The 27,956-nt window shown below is 38.7% G+C and overlaps 1 protein-coding gene across 1 annotated transcript; it reads left to right on the top strand.

Moving 5' to 3' along the window:
* The first annotated feature begins 716 nt into the window (after positions 1-716).
* Positions 717-27,956, top strand: LOC125785600 (uncharacterized). Its single transcript, XM_049469488.1, has 5 exons — positions 717-1,256; positions 1,623-1,902; positions 2,970-3,021; positions 5,610-5,696; positions 27,756-27,956. The coding sequence occupies exons 1-5, from the start codon at positions 980-982 to the stop codon at positions 27,954-27,956; spliced, it is 897 nt and encodes a 298-aa protein (XP_049325445.1). The 5' UTR covers positions 717-979.

Below are 27,956 nucleotides of genomic sequence, written 5' to 3'. Positions count from 1 at the left end.
TCTCCTGATCTGGTAGTAGAAGGTAGTTAGTTAGAGGTGTTAGGAGAGTAAGTGCTCTTTGAAGAGCTCTGTCTTCAGGAGTTTATTAAAGGTAGCGAGGGATGCAAAGCAAAATGTTACTAGATTAAAAATAATAGTACCTGTATCAGTATTTGCTATTTATGATGGTAAATGTACATTTTATTCATAAGAGTAAACAAAAATACAGATTTAATTTCTCCCCTGTTGTGTTTAGAGAGAGTAGTTTATCAGGGAGAGAGAGGGTGTTTGAGTTGAGTTAATGTGGAAGAGTCAAAGAGATGGTGGTGTTTGATTTGTCGAGTTAATCTAGAAGAGTTAGGGAGATGTTGTTTGATTTGTTGAAATAATCTGGAGGACTCAGGGAGAAAGTGGTGTTTGGTTTGTTGAGTTAATGTAAAATGATTATAAATGTACATTTTATTCATAAAAATAAACAACAAAAAAACAAACTGCCTTTCTCCCCTCTTGTGTTTATAGATTATGCAACAATGATGTCACTCCAAATAACCCCACCCACTCTCATTGTTCTCATCATAATCAATGGTGAGTTGATGTTACATTATGAGATATTTCTGCACAAAGTTTTCAAATAAATCTTTCAGAAAGTAACTATGCTATGTGTGTGTGTGTTTATCATTTTGTGCACAGTGTGTTGATTTGTGCTTCTCTGCAGCTCCTCCTCCACTCTACTGCAAGACCTGTGAAGCTTCTCACTTTCTGTTTTTAGCTCCAAATGATCTCAGCTTATTGCAGCTGATTATTCCACACTCAGCTGAAATGAACAGGTTTAGAAATGAGCTGAAGTGAAACTTTCTGCAGCATTTTTACTGACTGACCCCCACAGACTCATCATTTACTCTCTTCTGGATTCTGTGTTGCAGGAGTTGGAGCTCAGGATTGGTGGTAAGTGACTTACAGACCTGAATATATCTGTGCTCTAAAGGGGTCTACAGTGATCATGGACTGCACTTACTCATATCCAGAGGGTCACACAGTCAAAACAGCTTTCTGGACAAAATCATTGCCACCAGATTCAAGTATAGATCCTCCTGATCTGTTAAATGATCCAGAGTACAGAGACAGGGTTCAGTACCTTGGAGATAAACAACACGACTGCAAACTCAGCCTGAGAGATGTGAGAGAAGATGATCAAAGGAGATACTACTTCAGATTTATAACAGATATACCTGAAGGAAAGTATCAGGGTACAAATGGAGTGTATCTTTCGGTCACAGGTAAGCTCCATCAGCAGAAATAACACACTGTACTTCACTGCTGAACAGGATTCCTCCAGCAGTTCTGTAATATAATCACATCAGTCCTTCAAACCACACCTGAAGAACACTGCTTAGAACTGCAGAACCAGAATCCACACAGCATTTCAGAGTAAGAGTGCTGATCTAGGATCAGTTTCTGATACTGAGATCTTAATAAACAGGACTGGATCTGATCCTAGATCAGTATTCTCACTGAATATCAGATCAGATTTAGCTGCATTCTAGTAAATTCTCAGTGTTAATGAACTCCTGCTGATTAAGACTAAGCATTCATTCAGCTAATGTGAGGATGATACAGTAGAAGTGTGTGTCTCTTGTTGGCAGGTCTACAGGTGGAGGTTTCTCAGAAAGTGATAGAGGGAGATAAAGTCACTCTCACATGTAAAACTACCTGCAGACTGACTGACAGACCATCATTCACCTGGTTCAGAAATGGAGCTCCTTTTTCCTCCCGGACTGACCCACTCCACCTGCAGTCGGTCAGCAGGGAGGATGCAGGCAGGTATAGCTGTGCTGTACTTGATCTGAAACTTTACTCTCCTGAGGTCACTCTTAATGTCTTCTGTAAGTACAAGATCAGTTATTCATGCTCAAACCAAAACTAGTAATACTTTCTCTGTGACTTTGGAGGTAATAAATCCTAAAGCTGTAAGGGAAATATCTTTAAAATACAGATTTAATGGTTTTTGGACTTATACATCCAAGAAAACATCACACAATACTTCGGAACAAAGTGCAATGTGTTCTTCTAACTCTAGATGGCCCAGGGAGCATCTCCATGTCCATCAGTCCCTCTGGTGAAATAGTGGAGGGCAGTTCAGTGACTCTGACCTGCAGCAGTGATGGAAACCCACCTGTTCAATATACCTGGTTCAAAGGATCAACATTAGTAGCAAAAGGAAAGACCTTCACACTGAACAACATCAGCTCTGTGAACAGTGAGGGGTATAAGTGTAAATCCAGTAATAAACATGGAGTGAAATACTCTTATACTGTAACTCTGAATGTTCTGTGTAAGTCCTTGTTTACTTCTTCCTCTTGTTCATTTGTTCTGAATGGTTACATTTTCTATAAGGTAAATATCCTGTAGTTATTAAATCCCTTACTGCCATTCTTCATTTTCTAGATACTTCAAAGAGTGTCTCAGTATCTATCAGTCCCTCTGGTGAAATAGTGGAGGGCAGTTTAGTGACTCTGACCTGCAGCAGTGATGGAAACTCACCTGTACAGAAATACAGGTTTAAAGATGGTGGAAGCTCACCTGTAGGATCTGGACACAGTTACAGCTTTCCCTTGGACTCTGAAAGCAGTGGTCAGTACTACTGTGACGCTCAGAATGAACACGGATCTAAAAGATCAGAAGCAGTGCTGCTTAGTTTCAAAGATACACATGATAATCACATTGTGTCCTACATGAGTTCTTTATCATAATTTCAGTTCTGAAGCAGTTATTATTTTTTTCACACAGGGAATCTAAGTGTTATTCTGTATGTGATTGGTGGAGTCGTGGTCGGGTGTGTAGGGTTGATTCTTGTTCTTGTCATTTTGTTAATAAGGTGAGTACATGATTTCCTGATGTGGTAAGAGTGAACATCTGTTTTTTTTTTGTATATCTGAATCCGTTTTTTGTCAGTGTTTCTTCATGTAGTGATAGTTTTTTTTTACTAAAAGTGCGAAGAACAAGAACAACCAGAGGAGAAAGGTGGAGGAACACGACTACCAGGTAATGTGCCCTGGCCCAAATTCATAATTAATATCTGGCTGTGTTTATGAATAATTATAGGCTCAATATAGACACTCAATATGCCATATCAAAACTTTGAATCTCTGCTTTTTAAACTTATTTAGCTGTGTTTCCTTTCAGAAAATAAACATCTAGGGCAAAATATGCCTTTTTTTTAAATATGATTTATTATTTGCGTTTTTCGTATGTTCATATTCCATCCAATGCGGCCATGTTTATAGACCATTCAAACCGTCTGACTCTCAGGATTAGAGAAACTGCAAACCGTGTTACTGTAATTTCCTGAAATAGAGCCGAAAGAGTGTGTTAGACTGTTTTTACTCTGATAAATGCAGCTGTCTGATCTGCCGGGGTAACTAGAGGTCAACACTCACACTTATCCAGAGCGACGTATAACAGTGCTTTGTTGTTACTTTAAAATATCCATAGCTAGTTTGTAGAGATTAGGATTAAGAGATACACAGAGCTTGATCATGTTTCGAGCCCTAGAAGATTTTATTTTTTTAAGATTAGTTTCAGAACTCTTTGAAAAGATGAGTCTTCTGCCAGCGTTTGAAGACTGCGAGTGACTCTTAGAGCTGTTCTGACACCCAGTGGAAGTTGGTTCCACCAGCTTGGTCCTCCAGCACAGCGAAGAGTCTGGATGTTTGTTTTCTGTGGGTTTTGAGTGATGGTGGGTCGAGTCGAGCCGTACTGGAAGCTCTAAGAGCTCTTGGTACAGATCTGGCTTTGACCATCATCACCATCATGTATGAAGGAGCCGGTCCGTTTTTTGCCTTGTAGACCAGAGTTCGGGTTTTAAATTTGATGCGGGCGGCAACAGGAAGCCAGTGAAGGGAACGAAGTAAAGGAGTCACATGACTGGACTTCAGAAGATTGAAAACGAGTCAAGCTGCTGCTGATTCTAAACTAGTTGCAGGGTTCTGGTGGCTCGCAACGGAAGACCAGCCAGAAAAGGGTTGCAGTAGTCAAGCCTTGAAATGATAAGAGATTGACTGCACAAGCACCTAAGTGGCTTCCTGAGAGAGAAATGCTCAAATCCTCGGATGTTATACAGAACAATCTGCATGACTGAGACAGATTTGCAATATGGCTCGAGAATGATAACTTGTCATCCATTACTATGCAAAGGCTTCGCGCTTCTGCCGATATTACCAGTGGGTTCTCGAAAGAGATGGAGAGATTGTGTTGAAGACTCGTAGTTCCTGGGATGAACAGAAGGTCAGTCTTGCTGGGGTTGAGTTTTAGATGATGAGAACTGATCCACGACGAGACATCACTGAGACATGCTGAGATGCGGGATGAAACCTAAGTCGAAAGGAGGAAAAGAAAGGATTAGTTGAGTGTCATCAGCATACCTCTCTCTCCTGGATTCAAAATCGCTCCAAACAGTATTCCTCATTTACGTCCAAGCAGTGTTTAAAAAAAAATTAAGGCAGAAAAATTATAATATCGATTTTAATCCGTTATAAAACGGCTTCACTTTAAGATACAGCTTTCTAATGCACATGTGCAGAATCTTTAATATCTGCCCCGAACAAAGACATGTCAACCAAATCTGTCAGCCAATCAGGTGCCGCGTTAGGAGGAGACAGATCTGGGAAGGGGGTTGTAACCAAACACTGTCAGTGAGCAGAGAGCATAACCACCTTCTTTACTGCAACATGAGTTATAAATTTAGCAGTTTATAATTTTACATGGTGAATGTAAACACCTTATAGCTAAACATAGAGCTGCAAAAACACGTCATATAAATATTTCATTTTCTGGATCAGAAAATAAAAAATAAAAATAGAAAAACTATTACATGTTCAATTGAATATTTTTTACGTTTTTCAATTAATTCTGTAAATATTAATTAATAAAATTGCCTCTGAATTATTAAATATTAGAGTGAAAAACTTAAAAATTTGGGTATGCAATTTTAGGCTGAAATTGGTAAAATTAGGCTTGGAAATTAAAGGACCAATATGTCACTTATTTTCAGTAGTAAATAATAAAAGGATCAGGATGTATCATCAGATAGCATGCAGTTAATATGACGCCAAATACGGGTGATAGAAGAATTGTTGTATTTCTCCTCTCTCCTCTCGCTTGTACTTTTAAGTTCTCCTACTAGTCTAAACTTTGTGTAGATTGTGTAAATTCAGCCTCCTGAATTTGGCAACCCGAGTAAGCTTTGTGACAGGGGAGGGGTGGGCGGGGCAGACTACTCTCTGATATTTTGAAATTGGACTGCTGTAGCCATTTCACACACTCGGTCTCTTTTCCTACAGAATGTACCTTTAAGAGGTTAAAGACTGCTGTTGGAGTGAAGCTGTAGAGTTTAGTGTTTCTCTGATCTGACTGAGATCCTGAAGGGTCTGTTTCTGATCTGTTGAGTTGATTCAGTGGGTTAGAGCAGGGTAAACCCTCCACTCTGCAGTGTAGAGGAACTCCAGCAGCTGGAGTTATTACAGATCTTCACCTGTAGATGGCAGTACTGATCTAAGACCTGTGTGTAGAGAAGCACAGGTGTAGAGTTGAGTTCTGCAGGTTGGACTCCAACATAATCTTCCTTTCTCCAGAATGCTGACCCTAATGTTCAGGACGACACTTACACGGCTCTTGACCCCATGTCCAGATCCCCTGATGATGTGTATGAAACACTCGCTGTAAGTATATCTAGATCTTCAAAAACCACAGTTCACTCAGACATTCAGATTCAGACAGAACTCCTACAAACACCAAATGTCTTAATTTCTCCTTCATTTCTCCTCTGTTTCATTCTGTCTTTCCCTCAAACAGACTGTTCATTCCAGTCCTTCTGATGATGCGTACACAGCTCTGGATCCTCAGAGCAGATCACCTGAGTACCAAACTCTAGCAGTGACTGAATTCACTTAACTGGAACAACTTGTTGGAGATCACCAGTTCAAATCCAGGACTGGGAGTCTAAACCTGCAGACGCTTCTCTAAACCCCTTTACTTTATAGTCCAGCATGTTGATCCACAGTGTAGTGGGGTTTGCAGTGATTTACTGGGTAGAAAATCAGCATTTAAAAGTAAATGAAAAACAGATACATTTAGTAGCTTTAAAGGGGACATGAAACATTTCAGTTTGTACAAGTTTTCTAAGGTATTAAATATAATGGAATTTATTTGGGGGGGATTTTTTTTATATAAAATGTTTACACACTAAATTATAATATATTTATTTTTGTTATGTTTGAGCTAGGGCGCCGCCATGTTGCCCGTGCAGCGCTGGTGACGTCACGAGGTTGGTTGGTTTAAGATCCCAGGCATATAGCTAGAGGAAAAGAGCTTGTTGTTTGTCGAGATTATGGATGAAGACGAAGCTGAACTAGGCTAACATGGAGCATTTACTCAGAGATCTTTCCTGTATAAACCTGAGCAGAACTTTTCAGATGCTTTTCTGAGAGCGAGACGTTTTGTGAGTGTTTATTCTCTCTCTACGTGGAGCCGTGCAGAAACCTGCAGCGCGTCCACAGCAGGTAACCTACTGCCATCCAGTTAACCAGCTATTTTATATACATTTAGCTATTTAACATGCAAAGTCCAGAGTTCATTAAGACTGAATGAAACGAACATGATTTAAGTGGATATTGAAACATCCAGGCGCTGTTTGGTTGATAAACCGTTCAGTTTAGAAGTTAGAATGCTTACTGGGTACTTAGCTTCATCTAGTTAGTGTTAGCTAGTTAGCTAGCGTTGGCTAGCTAGAATAAGATAGCTAGCTAAGTAGCTAACGCTAGCTATGTTATCTTTAAATTGTCAATTTATCTAGATTTTCGGTAACGGTACCTCTCGCTGCTCTGCTGGGTGGGCGTGTTGTTTGGCTGGTGCGGCTCACAGCTGCTGCTCTCATAGTAACGTTACACATTCGGACGGTCTGTACATTCCAGCTGATCAGAGGAAAAATAAAAAACGGAGGAAAAAAGCCTCGGACTGCAGCTTATTTATCCGGCTCTAATGCTCCTGACTCAAACCCCTCTCCTTCACATAGTCCTGGTCTAGAAAGTGCTCGCCACTAACCCCTAGCGTTGCAGCTAACCGGAGGATTCTCACGCTTCAGCGCTGCGAGCCCCCGCTGAAGGTATGAAAGTGAAAGTAAATATTTCTCATTCCTCACCCTATTAAAATTCACTACTCCCAGTATTACTACACACAGGGACAATACAAAAGTGCCCCCCGCTCTGCATTGAGTTTTGGTTTGGATTTTATTATCTATTGAGGAGCTAAATTACGGTATTCTCATAGATTATAGTAGTGAGGCGTGCGAGAACCAACCTCGTGACGTCACTTTCAGCGCTGGGACAAGATGGCGCTGCCCTTACTTAAAAAAATGACATTTAGATTGCTTATTATTTTAATTCCGCTTCACTGACAACTGTTAAACTTATAAAATTTGTTAGAGTGAAAATACATCTTGTGAATTAAACTAAATACTTGAAGTGTTTCATGTCCCCTTTAAGAGCAGCGTTCAACTTTTAGAGATCAGCTTTGGAAATCTTCTTTCTCTCCTGTCTTAATAATAATATTAACACAAACGATCAAGTTAAAGATTATAAATGACTGTCTAGACAGAAATGATTTATCTTCTAGATCTTTCATCTTTCAGCCTATAGGGATGTTTACATGGTAATCTGTAGTAATCGCCCTGAGCATGAACATAATTTTTTCTATATACTAAGTTTGTTGTTGTTTTTGTGAGTATTGTAAACTTACTTAAATAGAATCCTTTATAGAATATTTTAAAATAAATGTTCTACAATGTTTACTTTTGTCTTGTGTATTTGTCTCTAGAATTAACCATATTAACTGATGGTTAATAGTCATTTATGTGTTCTAACTATGTATTCTCCTTTATTTAGATATTTTTCACACAGCAGTGTTTAGTTTTACTTTAGCAGGTATATCTCTTCTAAAAATGTGCATTATGAAATGAATTAAAGAGCTACCCTAATTCATTTTTATGTATTATTCATTTATTATTTATCAGAACTCAATACATGTATTCTGTAAATTATATATTTTAGCAGGTCTGAGCTTTAATATAATTTAGCTTTATTACTGTAAATGTAATATGAACAGGCTAATATTACACACTAAGAAAAATAAGTACAGATTTGTATTTAGAAAGCTTGTCGCTGGTGCTGTATTTTATATTGAGGTACAACAGAGTACCTTTCAGTGAAAGTCTTTTTTTTGTTTATAATTATTTTAAACATTATCATCAACTGAATATGTGCCAAGAACCTGACTATCCAAAATTGTCTGGCTTTCAAATGAAAAATGGATAATTAAAATATTTTGTTTGTTAGTACAGTGATTTAGAATACTGAATGTTCCTTTTGGTACGAATGGTACAAATCTGTACTCCCTGCTGTTAGGAAATACTTTGAGTACAAGAAAGTACTTATGTCATACCTCTGTTTTTTACCTATATCAGCAGGATCTTCTTTTATAATTTATCATAATAGCATTTATTTCTTATTTTTTGGTTAATTACATTACATTACATTACATTACATTTGGCAGACGCTTTTGTCCAAAGCGACTTACAATATTGAAGTGCAAATAATAGAAGAGGTTAAGTACAAAAATAATAGAAGTTAAAAATAAAGCATCTATAGATAGGGCCTTAAGGAGGTCAGAGGGAAATAATGGGATAGAGGAGTAGAGAAGAGGAAGAAGGAGGTGAGGTTAGAATTAGTTAGTTTGTTAGAGGTGTTAGGAGAGTAAGTGCTCTTTGAAGAGCTCTGTCTTCAGGAGTTTCTTAAAGATAGCAAGAGATTCTCCTGATCTGGTAGTAGAAGGTAGTTTGTTCCACCATTGGGGAACTCTGTATGAGAACAGTCTGGATTGCTTTGTGTGAGTGTTTGGCAAAGCGAGGCGACGTTCATTGGAGGAGCGCAGCGGGCGGGAGGTAGCGTAAGCCTTCAGGAGCGAGTGCAGGTAGGAAGGAGCCTGTACTGTCATCACCTTGTAGGCGATTGTAAGCGCTTTGAATTTGATGCGAGCAGCAACCGGTAGCCAGTGGAGCTCAATGAGCAGCGGAGTGACATGTGCCCGTTTTGGTTGGTTGAAGACCAAACGTGCTGCTGCATTCTGAATCATCTGTAGTGGTTTTACTACGCAGGCCGGGAGGCCAGTTAGTACGGCATTGCAGTAGTCGAGGCGTGAGATTACCACAGCTTGTACCAGGAGTTGGGTGGCCTGTTGCGTCAGAAACGGTCGAATTTGTCCGATGTTGTAAAGCGCAAAGCGGCAGGATCGAGCAACTGAGGCCACATGGTGCGTGAAGAGAAGCTGGTCATCAACCATGACACCCAGGTTCCTAGCAACCTTTGTCGGTGAGAGAGAGAGAGAGTCGATGGTTAAGGCAAAGTTGTGTTGAATAGAAGGTTTTGCTGGTATGACCAGAAGTTCAGTCTTTGAGAGGTTTAGTTGGAGGTGGTGTTCCTTCATCCATGCGGATATGTCTGAGAGACACTGTGATATTCGTGCAGAGATTGAGTGATCATCTGGTGAGAACGACAGGTATAGCTGAGTGTCGTCAGCAAAGCAGTGGTAGGAAAAACAATGTGAGCGGATAACCCGACCTAGAGAGGTGGTGTATATTGAGAAGAGAAGAGGTCCCAGTACCGAACCCTGGGGAACCCCAGTGGGTAACGAGTGGGCTGGGGACAGCAGTCCTTGCCATGACACCCTGAACGAGCGCCCAGTGAGGTACGATCTGAACCATGACAGCGCATTGTCTGAGATCCCCATGTTCGAGAGTATAGTTAGGAGGAAGTCATGGTTGACTGTGTCGAAAGCAGCCGAGAGGTCCAGCAGGTTAATGTAATATTGACTGGTTAATCAGAGCTATTTTAACTGATGGTAGATTGTCTCCATTTATATGTTCTAACCATTTATTCTCCTTTATTTAGATATTTTTTTCACACAGCAGTATTCTGATTTACTTCTATCACTTCTATCTCTCCTAAAATGTACATTATGAAGAGAATTAAAGATCTAATCTGATGATTATTTTAGTTCTTCTTCCACTCGTTCAGGATGGAAGCTGAGGAGATTAGCGTTAGCTAACTAGCCCAGTTCCATGTTTACACTGTAGGAGGAGAGAAATCCCGTCAGAAAGTTGAAATGAAACTCTCCAAAACACTCACATTTCCTTAACTCGGTTGCTGAGCAACGGCGCCGCGCGCGCGGCTGATAAAGCGCGGGAAAGCAGCTGCCTGTAGGCTAATGGTGAAGATTCAGAGCAGGTTAGCTCCAAACAACACGACTTTCCACAGCAAATCCTCTCAGATTCAGAGCCGCTTTTCTCTCCATATAAGATCAGCTCACTCAAACACACCTGCCTGAAATGCCTCACCTGTTCTACAGAGTTTATGGGGAAGAATTCTTCACACTAAATCACTGCAGAACGCTAGAGGGAGCCCGCGAGAGAGACCAAAATGAATGGGGGTGAATGGAGCTAAACGGCTAAAAACACAAATTAAACATAGTAACTCTACACTTAACTACAATATTCATTTAATTTTAGAAAGTAGAATTAAATATTTTGATAAAAAAATAAATACAACTCTTATATTTGTCAGGTTGTCTACAGTAAATGAGCAGTTGTAAGCTTTAAAGACGCTAGCATTGCTGCTACTGTACTCTGATTGGCTGGTTGGTCAATAATATTAAAGCGTTTCTGTTAGTTCAAATATTAACCTAAATCTAAATTTAAATCCGCATCCCCATAAAAGTTTGGACTTGATATAACACAGTGGACCAACACCAGCAGATGACATGTCTCTCCAAACCATCATTGATTGTGGAAACTACACACTAGACCTCAAGCAGTTTGGACTGTGTTTTAATGAAGATGCTGGATTTCTTTTTTCAGCAGCACTTGGCACACTGCCAAAAGTACCAATTGTTCTTATATACTATTCTAATTTTCTGAGGTACTGATTTTTTGGGTTTTCATTGGCTTTAGCCATAATTATAACAGAAAAAATAAACGCTTAAAAAGCACTCTGTTTTTAATACTAATCTATATAATAGATTTATGTTTCACATTTGGAAATAAATTACTAAAATAAAGTCACTTTTCAATTATATTCTATTTTGTTTTGTACTAGTATATTCAACCGTCTTTAAAAAAATAACTCTCCAGTCCAGCAGGTGGCACTCTTGGTCAATCAATGACTTTCTCAGCACAGGTGTGTTTCAGCGTTATTAAAAGGTCATTTGAAGTTGTGTTATTTATGGGTGCCAAGTTCTGGACTTCATTCATACATTTATTCACTGAGTTCCAGTGTGTGAATGAATAAAAGAGTGCCTGAATGAACTTCCGTCCTGTGCTGAACTTCTGTGTGGAGATCACCTGGACCACTGTGGACCTACAGAGGAAATGAGAATATGATGACGGGCTGCCCTTTGCCTTTTTCCCTTTATAATATAATATATATTTAATTTTCTTTAACTGTTTCCAGGCCATGTGTGCTGTTATTATTATTATAAATATAATTAGCATGAATAATCTCTTGCATTGCTGAGTGCATGGAATTTATCTGATTTATGTATACACTTAAATCTTTGTGGGAAAGCCATTTTAAGTTACTGACCATTGCTGATACAGATATGCAAGTGCACACACAGCTTGTCTAGTCTCTGTAATGAAGTATTACCAATAGAATAGGACTCTCTGGAACAGAAACCCATAACCGTGTTGGCACCATGCCTAATGCCAGGCTAATGCAGGGCTAGCTATATAAAATGTATAAAGCCTAGCAACACATAATTAATCTCTGACATCCAACTAATGCTGACTCCTTTTGTTTAATGCAATCAAATCCTCATAGCAATGCTACAGCATCTAGTAGAAATCATTCTTCCCTGGACTGTAAAGATCGCTACTCCAACAAAAACAACACTTTTCATAGGGGCACTTTAAAAAAAACATGTTTTTCGCAGACTTGTAAGTACGCTGACTTTGACATCCAAAATATATCTGCAAGCATCTAACCGGCCAATCATGTGGCAGCTGTGCAAGGCATGAAATCATGCAGATACGGGCCTGTAAATTCAGTTGATGATCAAATCAGCCATCAGAATGGGGTAAAATGTGATGTCTGAGATTTTGTAAATAGGAAAAAGGCTACAGTAACTCTGTAAGTCTGATGCATGTCAATTATGTCAGGCAAGAACAGAAAGCTGAGGCTCCAATGGGCAAACTGAACCAACTGGACCAATGCTTGATAGTTAATGACTGCAGAAACGTAGCCTGGTTTCATGAACCTTGAGTCTTGACCTGCCTTGTATCAGCAGTGGAGATGGTTTAATAGTGTGGGGAGCATGAATCTTTCTTGCCATGCTTTATGCTTTGTTCTATAAATACAAATCAGTCATTGTGCTTGAACACTTCAGTCTGTTTGAGTGTCCACCATTTTTTCTATTTTCAGCAAGTGAGAGGGCTAAGTGTGACAGTGGATGTGTTGATACAGTTTTCAACTACAGCAATAACAGCTTATTTTACAATATATACAACACCACATAGCTTATAATCATATCTATTTCCTTCCAATGAAGAGGAGCTGCGTCTGTGGTTGAAGACACTACATTTAAATAAAACATCCACTGAAGGGCTCATACATCTGCTCTTACCATTTGGTGGAGTGAAAACTAATGATCAAAGGACAGCTGCTCCTCTAGGAATTCTGCTACAGTTTAATTTCTTCAATCTATGATAATCTAAGAAATCCTGCATTAAAACGTAAAGTTTTTATTTCTAGTTGGGGTAAGAAGAGCCAAGGCAACTTTGTCCACTGAAATCGTGGACATTACAAGTGTTTTGTGCAACTTTAGATCTTTGTTGTGTGGAACTTTGGGCCTACTAGGCCTTAAGCATTAAACCATGCCACCTAAAACTATTAATAACAACACAGAGTAATATGTCACAATGACTCAAGTGCACCGGTTACTGGACCAGCAAAAAGATTTCTACAGAATTTGAACAACAAGAAAAAGCTTCAAAGCTTGTTGGATTATTCAAACAGGAGGATTGATGATCTGTCAAAGCATGTTCATGATTTCAAGGTGAGTCTAGAAATGACTCAAAACAAGTTTGGTAATTTTAAAGTTAACGGTTTAATGTAAAATTTGGTCTTAAAACAGTGATGAAGTGTATGATCAGTGTCTACATCGGTCACTGTGTATGCTGATAAGTGTGTTTAAGGGTAGGAGAGGTTCAGTGTGTATTAAATGTGTTTTCAAGGCATTGCATTATATGTGCGAAAATGACCTGGTTTAATTCACCTGCTGGTTGGAGCTGCTCTTTCTCTCTCTCTCTCTCTCTGTCTCTCTCTCTCTTTCTCTCTCTGTTCTTTCTCTCTTGCTCTCTCTCTCTCTGTTCTTTCTGTCTTACTCTCAATGTCTCTCTCTCTGTGTTCTTTCTGTCTTGCTCTCAATGTCTCTCTCTCTCTCTGTTCTTTCTCTCTTGCTCTCTCTCTCTCTCTGTTCTTTCTGTCTTACTCTCAATGTCTCTCTCTCTGTGTTCTTTCTGTCTTGCTCTCAAAGTCACTCTCTCTCTCTCTGTTCTTTCTTTCTTACTCTCAATGTCTCTTTCTCTCTTACTATTTCTCTATCTTAGTCTATTTCTCCCTTTTCCTTTCTCTCTCTGTTCTTTTGTCTCTTTCTCAATGTCTCAATCTCTCTCTTTCATTCTTTTCCTCTCTTTCTCGCTTTATTTCTTTCTCTATTTTCTTGGTTCTTTTTATCTCACTCTCTCAATGTCTCTCTCTCTCTCACACACTTTTTTCTCACTCTCTCTCTCTCTCTCTGTGTTTGTCTGTCTCTCTCTCTCTCTCTCTCTCTCTCTCTCTCTCTCTCTCTCTCTCCCTCTCACTTTCTCGTGACTGAATTGACCTTTTTTCCTGACCTTTTTATCTCTAACTTTGAGAGAGTGTGTGTCGGGCCAAGCATATATCCAGATTTCCTCTCTAAGACATAAATACACTCACGCACATGCACACACACACACACACACACACACACCCACACACACACACACACACCCCTCCCCTCTGTTTTAACTGCTTTAAATTTAGCAGAGAGGAATTTCTGTAATTAAATTATTAAAAATATTGTTTAAAATCGCAGACATATAATTTTTACGAAATTGAGCTGAAGCGTTATTCTCTTTTTGTAATCAAACCATCGCATCACTTTAAGTTATAGTTACTGAACACGTCTCTTTAATAAAGGAACATTTAGGAACATCTTAAGTTTTGTCACATCAACTTTAACTTTGGTGTAATCTATAATAATTCAGATTTTCTTAAGGAAATTATACACTTAATCGTAAAGTATCTTCTTTTTGTGTTAAATTTTAATTTTAACTTACAAGTTTAAGTTTGTTAAGTGAATATTCACATTATTTTGCATCATTGCTGAAGCTTTATTAATTACAGCTTTTTTAAGGACTTTAATTCTAATTAAATTTTTTGGTTTCTTTCAGAACTTATTAAGAATTTTTTTAAGCTGTTTTTGTCGTTATTGTACAACTTAACATTGCAGGTTTGTTAGGTGTTAGCAACTGTTAAATTTGTTTGCATTGTTGTAACTTAATAATTACAGCTTTCTACAGTTTTTTATTTTGTTGTCATGCAACTCGAATGTTAAATGAGAATAGTGTACATTTTAATAATTAGAACTTTCTTGCAAGCTTTCTTTAAGCTCAAGTTCTTTTGTCATTTTTGTAGAAACTTTAACTCACAATTTCAGATTCATTAATAGAATAGTTACATTAGTTTGCTTTTTTAACCTTTTTAGCTGTTTTTTAATGCATACCATTTATTTGGTATACAATGTCAGTTGTTATTTGTAGGTTTTATGATATTTGTGTTTATGGTACATTTCCTTGCGAGTGTTTATCGTTAGAGGTGTGTATTTTTTTTCTGCTGAACGCTTTGTTGATGTGTAATCTGGGGATAAGTTTCTATCGTTTTTACTGATGCTGGTACTCGTTTCTATCTCTCTCTCGCTCTCTCTCTCTCTTTCTCTCACCACACACACACACACACACACACACACACACCTCCAATACACCATCTCCCCTGTGGAAGTGGCTTTTGTCCTGTGGCTCTACAGGGAGAGTTTTGTTACTGAATAATGTAGTGTGTGTGTGTGTGTGTGTGTGTGTGAGTGTGTGTGAGAGATGTGGACAGATTGGTAGAGCTGGTTTGCAGTAGCTACGTTACTGTAAGCACGTACCACTTTCTCTCTCTCCTCCCTCACTCTGTCTCTCTCTCTCTCTCTCTCTCTTTATTTCTCTCCCTCTCTTTCTCCTATCTGCACTTGACTGCTCTCCAGAGTCAGGTAGTCTGTGTGTGTGTGTGTGTGTGTGTGTGAGTGTGTGAGTGTGCGTGTGTGTGTACGTGCGTGCGTGTGTGTGTGTGTTTTCTTTAGCGTAGGAGTCATTTGAATAAACTCTGACCCTCCAGGTTAAAAGATAAACAGGATATCACAAGGACTGACGACACTCATTGTTAAGCTCATCAAAGCCCATCTGGAACTTTAGCTATTCGGCAGGGTGGAGACTATGCTGACCTACAATATATATATATATATATATATATATATATATATATATATATATATATATATTCAGTACTGGGTGTGAGAGCTATATTTACATATTCACTATATGTCAAAGTGATCATGGACACGCCTTACAATTAATGCATTCCGCTATTATAATTGAGTTGCACCCATTGCTGATGTGCAACGACTTACAAAGGTGGTTATCTATCATCCAACATCCTGATCTTACTATAGCACTACTTTTGTCATTGCTGAATGCAATCAGATCATTACAGCAATGTTTCCAAAATTCCAAAATTGAGTAGAAAGTCTTCTCTGGACAGTAGAGACAGTTACTCCAACAAAAGCAGGATAAACTCTTTTTTTAATATACTTAATTTCAGAAGAAACAATGAATGAAGCAGGTGCCCCAATACTTTTGTCAATATATGTACTGACTGTATCTAATCAGCCAATCATGTGGCAAGAAGGAAGTTTCAGAAGCTTCTGAATCAGTTTCTCTGATTTTGCTATTTATAGGTTTATGTTTGAGTAAAATGAACATTGTTGTTTTATTCTATAAACAACGGACAAAAATGGCTGAAATAGCAAAAAAGATGCAGAGCTTTCAGATCTCAAATAATGCAAAAAAAACAAACAAGTTCATATACATAAAATTTTAAGAGTTCAGAAATCAATATTTAGTGGAATAACACACAGTTTATCACAGTTTTTGTCATGCATCTTGGCATCATATTCTCCTCCACCAGTTTTACACACTGCTTTTGGATAACTTTATGCTTGTAAAGTTATGGGGGTCTTTGACCGAGAGTGCATTTGCATCACTGGCGGTGTCTCTGGGGGTGGTGGGGTGGGGTGGGGGGGGATTTCCTGCCCTGCCTCTTCCTCACACAAAACAGACAATGCACTCAGACACTCATATTCCCTGAAGAAAACCCACACACACACACACACACACACATACACTGAAGACACGGACGCTCTCTATCGAACACACACATTCACATCCATCTCCTCAACAACGCCCAATCACACACACACACACACACACACACACACACACACACACACACACACATACACACACACTCAGATTAAATCCAGCTCTTCTCTTTATCTCGCTCACACACACACACACTCACTCACATGCACTGAGTTTCCCTAAAGATCACACACACTCGGGACACAGTAGACGTCCTGGAATCCTCAGTAACCAGATGCTCCTTGTTCAGAGAGGACAAAGAGCCCACTGAGGGGCGCAGGAGCCACGGCTGCTCCGCTGAGAACCGGCTCTAATGAGGGGACACTTTTTACCGGATAAAGCCAAGCCAGCGACTAAATGAAACCTAGCGCTGAAACCAGCCAGCAAATAAATGAAACCTAGTGCTGAACCCCCTTAGCCCCAGCTCTCGGCTTTAGAGCACTTCTGTGAGTTTATATATCAAAAACATCAAATTTGTAACCATACAAATACAACCATTAAATCATCAATATGTACACTGTACACCTAAAAGTATAAAAAGAAAAAGAAACATGGCTACAGGTGTATAAAACTGCTTCTACAAACATTAGTAAAAGAATGGGTCTCAGGCTCTCAGGAGCTCAGTAAACTCCAGCACTGTAGTTCTGTGTGATAGGATGCAGCACCTGTGCAACAAGTCTAGTCGTGAAATGTCCTCACTACTAAATATTCCACAGCCAACTGTCAGTGATGTTATAACACAGTGGAAGCATGACAGAGTGATTTCTGCAGATTCACTTTATCACTACAGACCTCTAAACTTGAGTGTAGAGTAGAGTGTAGAGAACTTAATGGAATGCAAGAGTTCACATGATCAAGCAGCTCCATCCAAGCCTCGATTTATCACGCCTCCATTGGACTTTAGACCAGTGAAGACATCACACTTCTCCATCTTGCAATATGATGGATGAGTCTGGAGATCAGTACTTGTCTGAATGCATTATGCCAAGTGTAAAGTTTGGTAGAGGGGGGATAATTAGTATTAGGATATGGGGTTGTTTTTCAGGAGTTGGGCTCTTAATTCTTCAACCTACCATAAGATTTCATGCACTTAACTTTGCTGGAACAGTTTATAGGCAGTCCCTACTTGTTCTGACATGACTTTTCACCAGTGCACAAAGTAAGGTTCATAAAGACATGGATGAGCATTTGGAAGTTTGCTGACCTCAACCTGATTGAACACCTTTGGAATGAGTTAGTAGTGAGTAGAGTAGAGACAGCTCCCATAAACACACTCCTAAACCTTGTAAAAAGCTTTCTAAGAAGAGCTGAAGCTGTTATAGCTGTGAAGCGTTGGCCGACATCATATTAAACCCTATGGATTAAGAATGGGATGTCACTCGGATGCAAATACTTTTGGCAGTATAGTGTACGATTGTGATGTTCAGACATGCAAATCCGATCTGACGATCTGACCGCTTGCAAATTACAGCGCGGACAGTCGTCTCAATAGATGTGATTTGGGATTTGAGTCACACCGGTCTGGCAATGTGAACGTAGCCTTGAACCGGCCGCAATATAATAATAGGCTATACGATGACATGTGTTGGTGTGAAGTAGTCGCTGGTGGTTGGCCAACTGGGTATTTACACATGAGCCTAATAATCCACACTAATGGAGCTTTGACAGCTGTGGAGCATTTGTGCTGCCTTTTGCCATGCAAGTAGGCGTGTGTGTGTGTGTGTGTCTGTGTGTGCGTGTGTCTGTGTGTGTATCTGTGTGTGTAGGGTATATGGTTATTAGAATACGGCCATTGAGAGCAGTGAAGGACTCTAGGGTTTACCCTTGGAAATAGGTCAGAGAGAAAGAGAGAGAGAGAGAATGAGATAGAGAGAGAACGAGAGAAAGAATGAGAGAGAGAGAGAGAGAGAGACTGAAAGACTGACACTGGGATAATGAAAGAGAGAGAGAGAGATAGATAAGGGTGGCGTCTTCATGAAGAGGGTGTGAGTGGCGTCACGTCTACCACAGCAAACTGAGTGTGAGCGCCATTATATCTACCAGTGTGTGTGTGTGTGTGGGAATGTTTGACCGAGGCACCGACCTTTCCACTTCGCTAACACCACTGCCCTTATAGCAACTGTTTAGCCAAATAAAAAAATCTAATTTCGGCTCCCCTCCCCCTCAACTCAAATAGACTTGATCAACCAAGCCAAGTCTGAAGTCCGTTTCATTATTTTTCTATTGCTTATAATGCAATAGAAGCAATAGGTGCTTAGCATTAGCTTAATGCTAATGGTGATTTTTTGGAGGTAATGAATGCTCAATGCTTTGAACAAAATACAAAAATAACCTTGCTTCGTCCAAAGGTTTCTTTCTCTTAGTTTGAGGGATTACTGCTATCTCCGTGGTGCTTACTCATGAGAGGCTTGGGTTCATATCTCTGTAAAGCTGCTAAATGTCAACATTGGTTGTAAAAAAAAAAAGCACTATATAGGGTCGCTGAGTGGTCCAGCGGTCTAAAGCACTGCCACTATGGCTACACTGGTTTCAATCCCAGTCATGCAGCTTGCCATCAGCTGCCAGAGCCCTGAGAGAGCGCAACTGGCCTTGCTCTCTACAGTAGATGGCGCTCTTTCCCCTCATCACTCCTAGGATGATATCGATCAGCACAAGGCTGCATCTGTGAGCTGATGTATCAGAACCGAGTCGCTGCGCTTTCCTCCGAACATGCTGTTCAAAAAGAGGCGGAGTCTGACTTCACATGCATCGTAGGAGGCGTGTTCTAGTCTTCATCCTCCTTGTGTTGAGCCATCAATAGTGATGGGGGGGATATACAGCTGACTAGCAGAAGAATGGGTGGAACTATTGGTGCTTGTGCAGTCTCTTGTCATCTCAAGACTTGACTACTGCAACTCTCTACTGGCTGGTCTTCCACTGAGAGCCACCAAACCACTACAATTAATTCAGAATGCGGCAGCACGACTCGTCTTCAATGTTCCGAAGTTCAGTCATGTGACTCCTTTGCTGCGTTCCCTCCACTGGCTTCCTGTTGCCGCCCGCATCCGATTCAAAACCCTGACGCTGGCCTACAAGGCAAAAAACGGACCAGCTCCTTCCTACTTGATGGCGATGGTCAAAGCCAGATCTGCACCAAGAGCTCTTAGAGCTTCCAGTACGGCTCGGCTCGAACCTCCATCCCTCAAAACACACAGAAAACAGACATCCAGACTCTTCTCTGTGCTGCACCAAGGTGGTGGAATGAACTTCCACTGGATGTCAGAACAGCAGAGTCACTCACGGTCTTCAAACGTCGACTGAAGACACATCTTTTTAAAAAGTTCCTAAACTAAAAAAAAATAAAAATAAAAATAAAAAAGGTTCCTAGGGTTCTAAACATGATTAAGTTCTATGTATCTCTTGATCCTAGTCTACAAACTAGCTTTGGATATCTTAAGTAACTTTGAAGCACTGTTGTAAGTCGCTCTGGATAAGGGTGTCTGCTAAATACCGTAAATGTAAATGTAAATGTAAACTATTGGCCACATGATTTAGGGAGAAAAAAAACACAATATGAATACATTTATCTTCTTTAGTTTTACACTGGTGCAACAAGAAGAGTGATGGATGATTGATTAGCATGGAGCTAACTGCATTCCTAAATCTCCACACTCTCCTCAAACTGTCTGAAGGGGTTCTAACACCGTAAGACTCTCTGTTACTGTATCTATTACATGGGCTAATCTACATTAGCATTGCTAAAAACTGGCATTGACATTAGCAGCATTTTGTAGTCCATGTTTATAGACAACAGTGTGTCCTGAAGAGCCAGAAACCACATATAAGTTAATTAAAGCCTATTAAAGATTACATTAAATGTATTTTTTAATGTCAAGTTAAAAGACAAGATAAAATTAGCATCTATTGTTTGTTAGCTACGTTAGTTTCGTATTAGCCCTGCGAATTTGATATTTGGCCAAACTACCACTTTAGGAGCCTCTGCAACACAGTGCTGTCCAGCAGCTGTGAAAGGGCAGTGATGGCATGGTGTGTGTGTGTGTGTGTGTGTGTGTGCATGGGGGAATGTGTTTAACGGACACAGTGACCTTTCCACTTCATTACCACCACTGACCGTATAACGACTAAACGCCTGAAATAGAGTCGATCAGCCAAGTCTTTTCTGCAGTTTGATTCTTTAGTTTTATAATAGATCTACAGGGCTAGCTAATGTAGCTAATAAGTATGATTAGCATGATGCTAATTGAAGGAAAACTCATATAAAAGTCTATTACAGTCTGTTAAAGGTTACCAACCATCTTAGTTTGGTTCAATGCAGGTTTTCAACATGCTAATTGCTAACAAGCTTGATTAGCTCTTGATTGGCTCTAATCAACTGTTTTTCCAAATCATCACACACTCTCATCAAACAGTGTGGTGATGTTTGGTAATCTCTAAACCTATAAACTTGTTTATTATGGTTTCTGGCATTGCATGACTCACTGCTATCCATAAATATGGAGTAAAGTACATTAGCGTCGCTAAGTTAAAAATGGTAGCATCACTTTTACTCCATATTTAGAGATAACAGAGTTAACAGGGTGTGATATTGTGTCTGTTAAAGATTACTGAGCATGTTTGCTTTGATCAAGGTGTGTTTTTATGATGCTAATCGCTAATAAGCTTTGATTTCTTGTTATCTAAATTAGCCTCGTAGCTCCAGTGCAAAGCTAAAGAGACACTGAACACGTCCCGTCTGATGTCTTTGCAACAATGAGCAACTACTACAACATGGCCAGTACAATACATTATATTAGCATTGCTAAAAACATTAGCAGCAGTATTCCATGTTTATAGAGAACAAAGTGTCTAGACAGACTAAAAACGTCTAACCAGGTCTACTAAAGTCTATTAAAGATGACTTCAGCTGTATCTTCAGTATCTTATAAATTAAGCATCTATTATTTGTTAGATAAATTAGCCTCATAGCTCCAATGCAAAGCTAAAGAGATGCTAAACATGTTCTGAATGATTGGCCACATTCTGCAGACATACTAATTAGATTATTGGCCAAAATACCACTTTAATAGCCTTTGCAACCCCTTAATGTTGCACCTCTTAATAATTCACTTAGAAAATACCATTTAATTCATCACTGTGCAAAAGAGAAGCTTTATTTAAACCATGCCCAGAGAAAGGATAGACTTCTCTGGGGGGATCCCCACTGTGAAAACACAACGTATTGTGCTCAAATAAATCAATATTCCAGATATTTGTATTTATCTGGTATGTTTGGTCTGTCGTGGTATGTGGGTGGTGTGAGTACACCTCTGTGATGCAGCATTAATGCATCCGTAAACAGCATTAATGCAGAAAAACAGTACAATGAGATCCTCTAGATCTTATCCAACTGCGCATACGAACAATCTGAAACATTTTCTACAGTTTCATAAAAAAAAAACAGGGGGTGTGATTAAAAAAACAGGGTTATTCCACCAAATATTGATCATTTCTGAACTCTTAAAACTGTATGAATATGAATTTGTTTTCTTTGCATTATTTGAGGTCTGAAAGCTCTGCATCTTTTTTTGTTATTTCAGCCATTTCTCATTTAATGACAATATTTTTATTTGGAACCTATAAATAGCAAAAAATGTTTTTGTGAATTTGTGTGTTCAGTATTTTGATAAAACAGAGCTTAGTTAACAGGATAGTCTTTTAGCGATTAACTGTGCAGCACAGAGCTTCTGCAGCAGCTGTGAACAGGCAGTGCAGTGAGAGCATGATTGGCTCACAGGCAGGAATGAAGGGTAGCGCTTTGGTTATGCATGTATATTGTGGTTATTATGAGGGTCACAGAGAGTGCAGGTATTTATTGAGAGGCTCAGTGTGATCTTCCAACAGACACACAGTGATACACGGCTGACCTGAGAGTGAGACCAGTGCAGTAGCCGTAGGTCAGTCAGTGCAGGAGGGGACGAGGCTTGGGGTAAATCAGTAGAGCTGCTGTGGACACGGTCACGTCCGCAACAATGATAAGAAGCACGGAAAGCCAGTGACGTGAATTAAGTATCTGAAGGGAAACGCTCACTGTGTGTGTGTGTGTGTGTGTGTGTGTGTTGGTTTAGCCTGAGGAAACGGCCGTTTTGTTAACTGAGTAAAACACAAGGGAAATCTGTACATTTGAGCAAATGAGCAAATTAGCTCACATACAGTGAGACTTTACAGCAAACCAGAAACAGACAGACAGGCAGTTTAGTACAAATTAGTACAGTAATACAAAAGCCTCAATTTAATCAAAGGTAATTCCCCAGCTAACAGAGAACATTTTAAGAACGTTTAACACAACGTTTTGAAAAGGTTCCAGAAAGGTTAACGTAGCGTAGCATATTACAAAGCGTAGCGTATTACAAAGTAATACTAACATAATGGAAACATAAAAAAAACATTGACACAAAAAACAAGTAACATTGCAACAATATTATCAGAATGTTTAAAATGTTTTAAAAAATTCTAAGAACAAAGTTCTAAGAACATCAATAAAATCTAGAATGTTAACTGTAACGGACAGAAACTGTTCTACTAACCGCTTAAAACATATGATTCCTGCATGCTCTGCATATTTAAATTCATATTTTACTTTTTTATGCTTAAACTGTAATTAAAACATTTATGCATTGCATGTTATTAGAAATGTACAAATGCAAATGTAAAATGCAAAACGTTTTTTATATTATTTGATTTTTAAAGATTTTTATTTGATTGCAGACAGTATAATATGCATATAAACACACACACTGCAACATATTTACAGCAGATATATTTACATGGGAGTGAACAGAGGTATGCTCAGTAAACAGTAAACTGACAAAAAAGGAGAAATGTGCAGAAAAAAATATCCAGAAAAAAAGATGCTCACCTGTGGTGTTTTTACAGAGCTTAATTCCTGATTGAAGTGGCACCAATTAGTCACTGAGCTGTTTGGCCAGGTGGCTCATATACTGGCCGATTAGCTCATGTCATGTGATTTTGAATGGCAGTATTTTGATATGGAAAGATTGTCGTGTGTTCTGCAGAGAACTGTGTTCAGTTGGATGGATGTACGGACAGACAGACAGACAGACAGACAGATCCCTTGGAAAGATTCCAGCAGCATTATTAGAGCACACAAGGATCAGAGTGAAACAAATTAATAAAAAAAAATCCAATATACAAACAGAATGCAAAAAAATACAAACAAAAGTCCAGTAGGAGTGGTGTTGCACAATATTATTTATTTGTGCTTCACACATCATTTTACTGTGTTAGCAACTGGAAAAAAACTGTAATGAGGAAGAGGTTATACTCTCTGTGTGTCAGTTTAGATCATTGTGCTTTGAATGTCATTTTGTGTGTTAGATGCTGTAAAATCTATAAAAAGCTCATCTGCTCATCTGTGTTTTTTTATAGAGCTTAATTCCTGATGGAAGTGGCACCAATTAGTCATTAGTCATGTTTGGCCAGGTGGCTCATATACTGGCCAGTTAGCTCATGTTGTGTGATGTTGAATGGCAGTATTTTGATGTTTGGATATGGAAACATCTGATTTTTATATAAGATTGTTGTGTGTTCTGTAGAGAATAGAGTTCATTGTATTTACAAATTGTGTGTTTTGAATTGTAAAATTTGTGTAAAGCATAAAATGTGTTCAGTGTGTTGAAGACACTGGAGAAGAGGTTTTACCCTTTGTGTGTCAGTTTAAATAATTTTACAATGACCGCCATTTTAGTGTGTTAGCAACTGGAAAAAAAACGGAGCTCAACTGTGGTGTTTTTATACAGCTCAATTCCTGATTGAAGAGGCACCAATTAGTCATTAGTCATGTTTGGCCAGGAGGCTCATATATTGGCCAGTTAGCTCATGTTGTGTGATTTTGAATGGCAGTAATTTGATGTTTTGATAAGGAAACATGCTACTTTATATCAGATGGATGTTCTGTAGAGAATCGAGTTTAGAGTGTTTAAAAAGTGCTGTCTTAAATTGTAAAATGTGTGTAAAGCATAAAATGTGTTCAGTGTGTTGGAGACACTGGAGAAGAGGTTATATACCCTTTGTTTGTCAGTTTAAATAATTTTACAATGAACGCCATTTTAGTGTGTTAGCAAATGGAAAAGGCTGTAAAAAAAAAAAGGGGGCTCAACTGTGGTGTTTTTATAGAGTTAAATTCCTGATTGAAGAGGCACCAATTTGTCATTAGTCATGTTTGGCCAGGTGGCTCATATACTGGCCAGTTAGTTCATGTTGTGTGATTTTGAATGGCAGTATTTTGATGTTTTGGTATGGAAACATCTGATTTTTATATCAGATTGTTGTGTGTTCTGTAGAGAATCGAGTTCATTGTATTTACAAATTGTGTGTTTTGAATTGTAAAATTTGTTTAAAGCATAAAACGTTTTTAGAGTATTGAAGACACTGGATAAGAGGTTATACTCTCTGAGTGTCAGTTTAATTCATTGTGCTTCAAATGTCATTTTAGTGTGTTAGCAGCTGGAGAAAACTGGAGCTCACCTGTGGTGTATTTATAGAGCTTAATTCCTGATGGAAGTGGCACCAATTAGTCATTGAGGTGTTTGGCCAGGTGGCTTATGTATTGACCAATTAGCGCATATAGATAGATAGATAGATAGATAGATAGATAGATAGATAGATAGATAGATAGATAATATACTGTATTCTTAACATACATTCTTTACAACTAGCTTACACAAATCCCAGTATGTCTTAAGTACTATTAAGTGTAAGAAGTGAAAGTATGTCGGTGTGTGGTTGGGGGGGGGGGGGGGGTGTTTTGGGGGGTGGGGGGAGTAAGCGGTGGTCAGTTTTGGACTTTACCCAGTGTGTGTGTGTTAGTGTGTGTGTGTGTGTGAGCTCAGTGCTGTTGGTACCAGTGTTTTAAGCTGCTGTAGGTGGGGGATCAGTGTTAAACGCTATTGTTGTGGGTGTTAGTTAAGCTGATAAGCAGCGCTGCAGGACCCTGCGGGGTAATCCCAGGTCCTGCGGTTGGTACTGCCAGTCTAGACTCAGCAGGGTTCAGCAGGGTTTAGCGTGTTTGTTTGATTTACGGCTAAATGAGTTTCTTGGTAAACCTCCAGGAACTCACCTCCACTCACGTACTACAACTGCCCTCATCACCATGTGACAGTTCACTGAGCGCAAAGAGGAACAAACGCTCCCCCTCCGCCCAAACATCTCAACACTGTACCACTGTCTGATCAGGTCACAATTATTACAGAAATCACCTTTATTTCCTTATACTGACGTGACCTCAGCCACGTTTTACAGACCTCAATAATATTACCATTGTATTTAAAAAGAATTATATTCCTGTTCCAATATCTTAATGTACTTACTAATTAAAGATTTGTAATTGCATTATTATTATTACATTTTTATTATCATTATTTTAGTGGCTGAAAATTGTCTTAAAATAAAAATAATTTTGCTTTTATATATATCGTCACCTTCCAATGAAAAACGAGTATCTCCTTTTTTGTGGATTTTTAGTTTACTACCGAATTTAAACACACTATCTCTCCCTTATACTGTGTCAAAATATCGTGATTTATGGACCAGTAGTGTTGCAAACTCCCACTTTTTAATAGTTTTTCGATGTTTGTGTGTTTTTTGTCACTCTATTTGCACTTTATTTTATTTTATTATTCTAGTGTTATTTTAGTGTTGTTCTCTAGTGGGAACCTGTACTCTCTGTGACGTGACAATAAAAAATCTTGAATATTGGATCAGTAGGAATTTTCCAAAATTGCATAAAATAAATAAACTCTTTTATATTGACCTCCACTCAAAGTTACGAAGGTTTTATCTCTATCTTTTAAAGTTGCCATTTTGGAGATTGGACATTTTTGATTGGACAGTGATGACATATATATAGAAAAACAGAAACTGTTATTTTAATGTTAACTGTTAGTTACAGGACTAATCATAGTTAAAAGAAAACGAACAATTATAAATAAAATAAGTATTGTACTACTTTAATGCAAACCTTTTAAAGCCAGTTCACCAAATTTTCTTTATTAACCCTCTAAAGCATGATTCTTTTTATATATTGTTTGAGAAAAAATAACCTAATTTTTGGGAGATTTTCCATAAAAAATAAGAACTACTGGTTGTTATGTTACTGCATAATGTAGCCCTGAGAAAAAAACACTGTTTTAGTAAGAAAATGAAAAAAAAAATAAGAAGCCATTATTTTCTGAATCAGTTTCTCTAATTTTGCTATTTTTAGGAAAATTCCACATTCCAAATAAAAATATTTAATCATTAAGAACATTGCAGAAAATGAGAAAAAAATGAGAAAAAAAAAGATGCAGAGCTTTCAGACCTCAAATAATGCAAAAAAACAAGTTCATATTCATAAAGTTTTAAGAGTTCAGAAATCAATATTTGGTGGTTTTTAATCACAGTTTTCATGCATCTTGGCATCATGTTCTCCTCCACCAGTCTTACACACTGCTTTTGGATAACTTTATGCTGCTTTACTCCTGGTGCAAAAATTCAAGCAGTTCAGTTTGGTTTGATGGCTTGTGATCATCCATCTTCCTCTTCATTATAAAATTAAAGAAACTCATCCTTTTTAAGTGCTCTCTCTTTTTTCCAGAGCTGTAGAGATAGATAGTCTTTATTGTCCACAACGGGAAATTTGTTTTCACTGTCAGTACATAGCCTCCGAAACACAGATACATGCATAAATACACTTAACACATACGTTCCACCCCGTCCCCACCAACTTCCAACATCCCCATATACAGCCCAGAACATAAAAACACATATATAATCACGCACACTCCAAACAGAATGAGTCAGGTCAACAATTCTGTTGGTGTCACAGAGTATAAAATGTATAATTTATGGGCTATTATTAGTAATTATGTAATGCAGGTCATTCATAGCTGTGAGAAACTCCAATAGTTTGGCCCAGATTCTACTGATCTGCTGATATTTTAGACACTAAAGTCCCAACCACACTTAATATCCACTCTGGGGCCTCAGGCTGAAGTCGTTTCAGACTCACTATAGGTAACACAGTTTATCTTACAGAGGTTTTACAATGCACAGTATATCAAACTTCAGGCTTTTCAGATCTGATCTGATCCTGCAGAAAGTTCTGTTCATCACCAAGCAGCCCGACATCAAAGCCAACAAACACAAGCAGCCAACGACCATCAACAAAGCCGAGACCAAACGCATAACTGCACCTATAAATACATATGGAGGAAACGAGGCTCAGCTGGGGGCAATAATTAACGGGAAGGGTTACAAACTAAACACAGGTGAACACAATGACAAGGGTCGGAGCTAG

The sequence above is a fragment of the Astyanax mexicanus genome, chromosome 21 (assembly GCF_023375975.1).
Source record: "Astyanax mexicanus isolate ESR-SI-001 chromosome 21, AstMex3_surface, whole genome shotgun sequence".
Classification (NCBI taxonomy): domain Eukaryota; kingdom Metazoa; phylum Chordata; class Actinopteri; order Characiformes; family Acestrorhamphidae; genus Astyanax; species Astyanax mexicanus.
The sequence above is the reverse complement of the archived record's forward strand: the minus strand, read 5'-3'. Positions and strand labels throughout refer to the sequence as shown.

Bases quoted from the DNA above. Each gene is read 5' to 3' on its own strand.
- LOC125785600 (XM_049469488.1), top strand. From the start codon at position 980: ATGGACTGCACTTACTCATATCCAGAGGGTCACACAGTCAAAACAGCT. The intron at 1,903-2,969 runs GTAATACTTTCT...TTTTACTAAAAG, and splicing joins TCATGCTCAAACCAAAACTA to TGCGAAGAACAAGAACAACC. The intron at 5,697-27,755 runs GTAAGTATATCT...CTGATCCTGCAG, and splicing joins ATGTGTATGAAACACTCGCT to AAAGTTCTGTTCATCACCAA.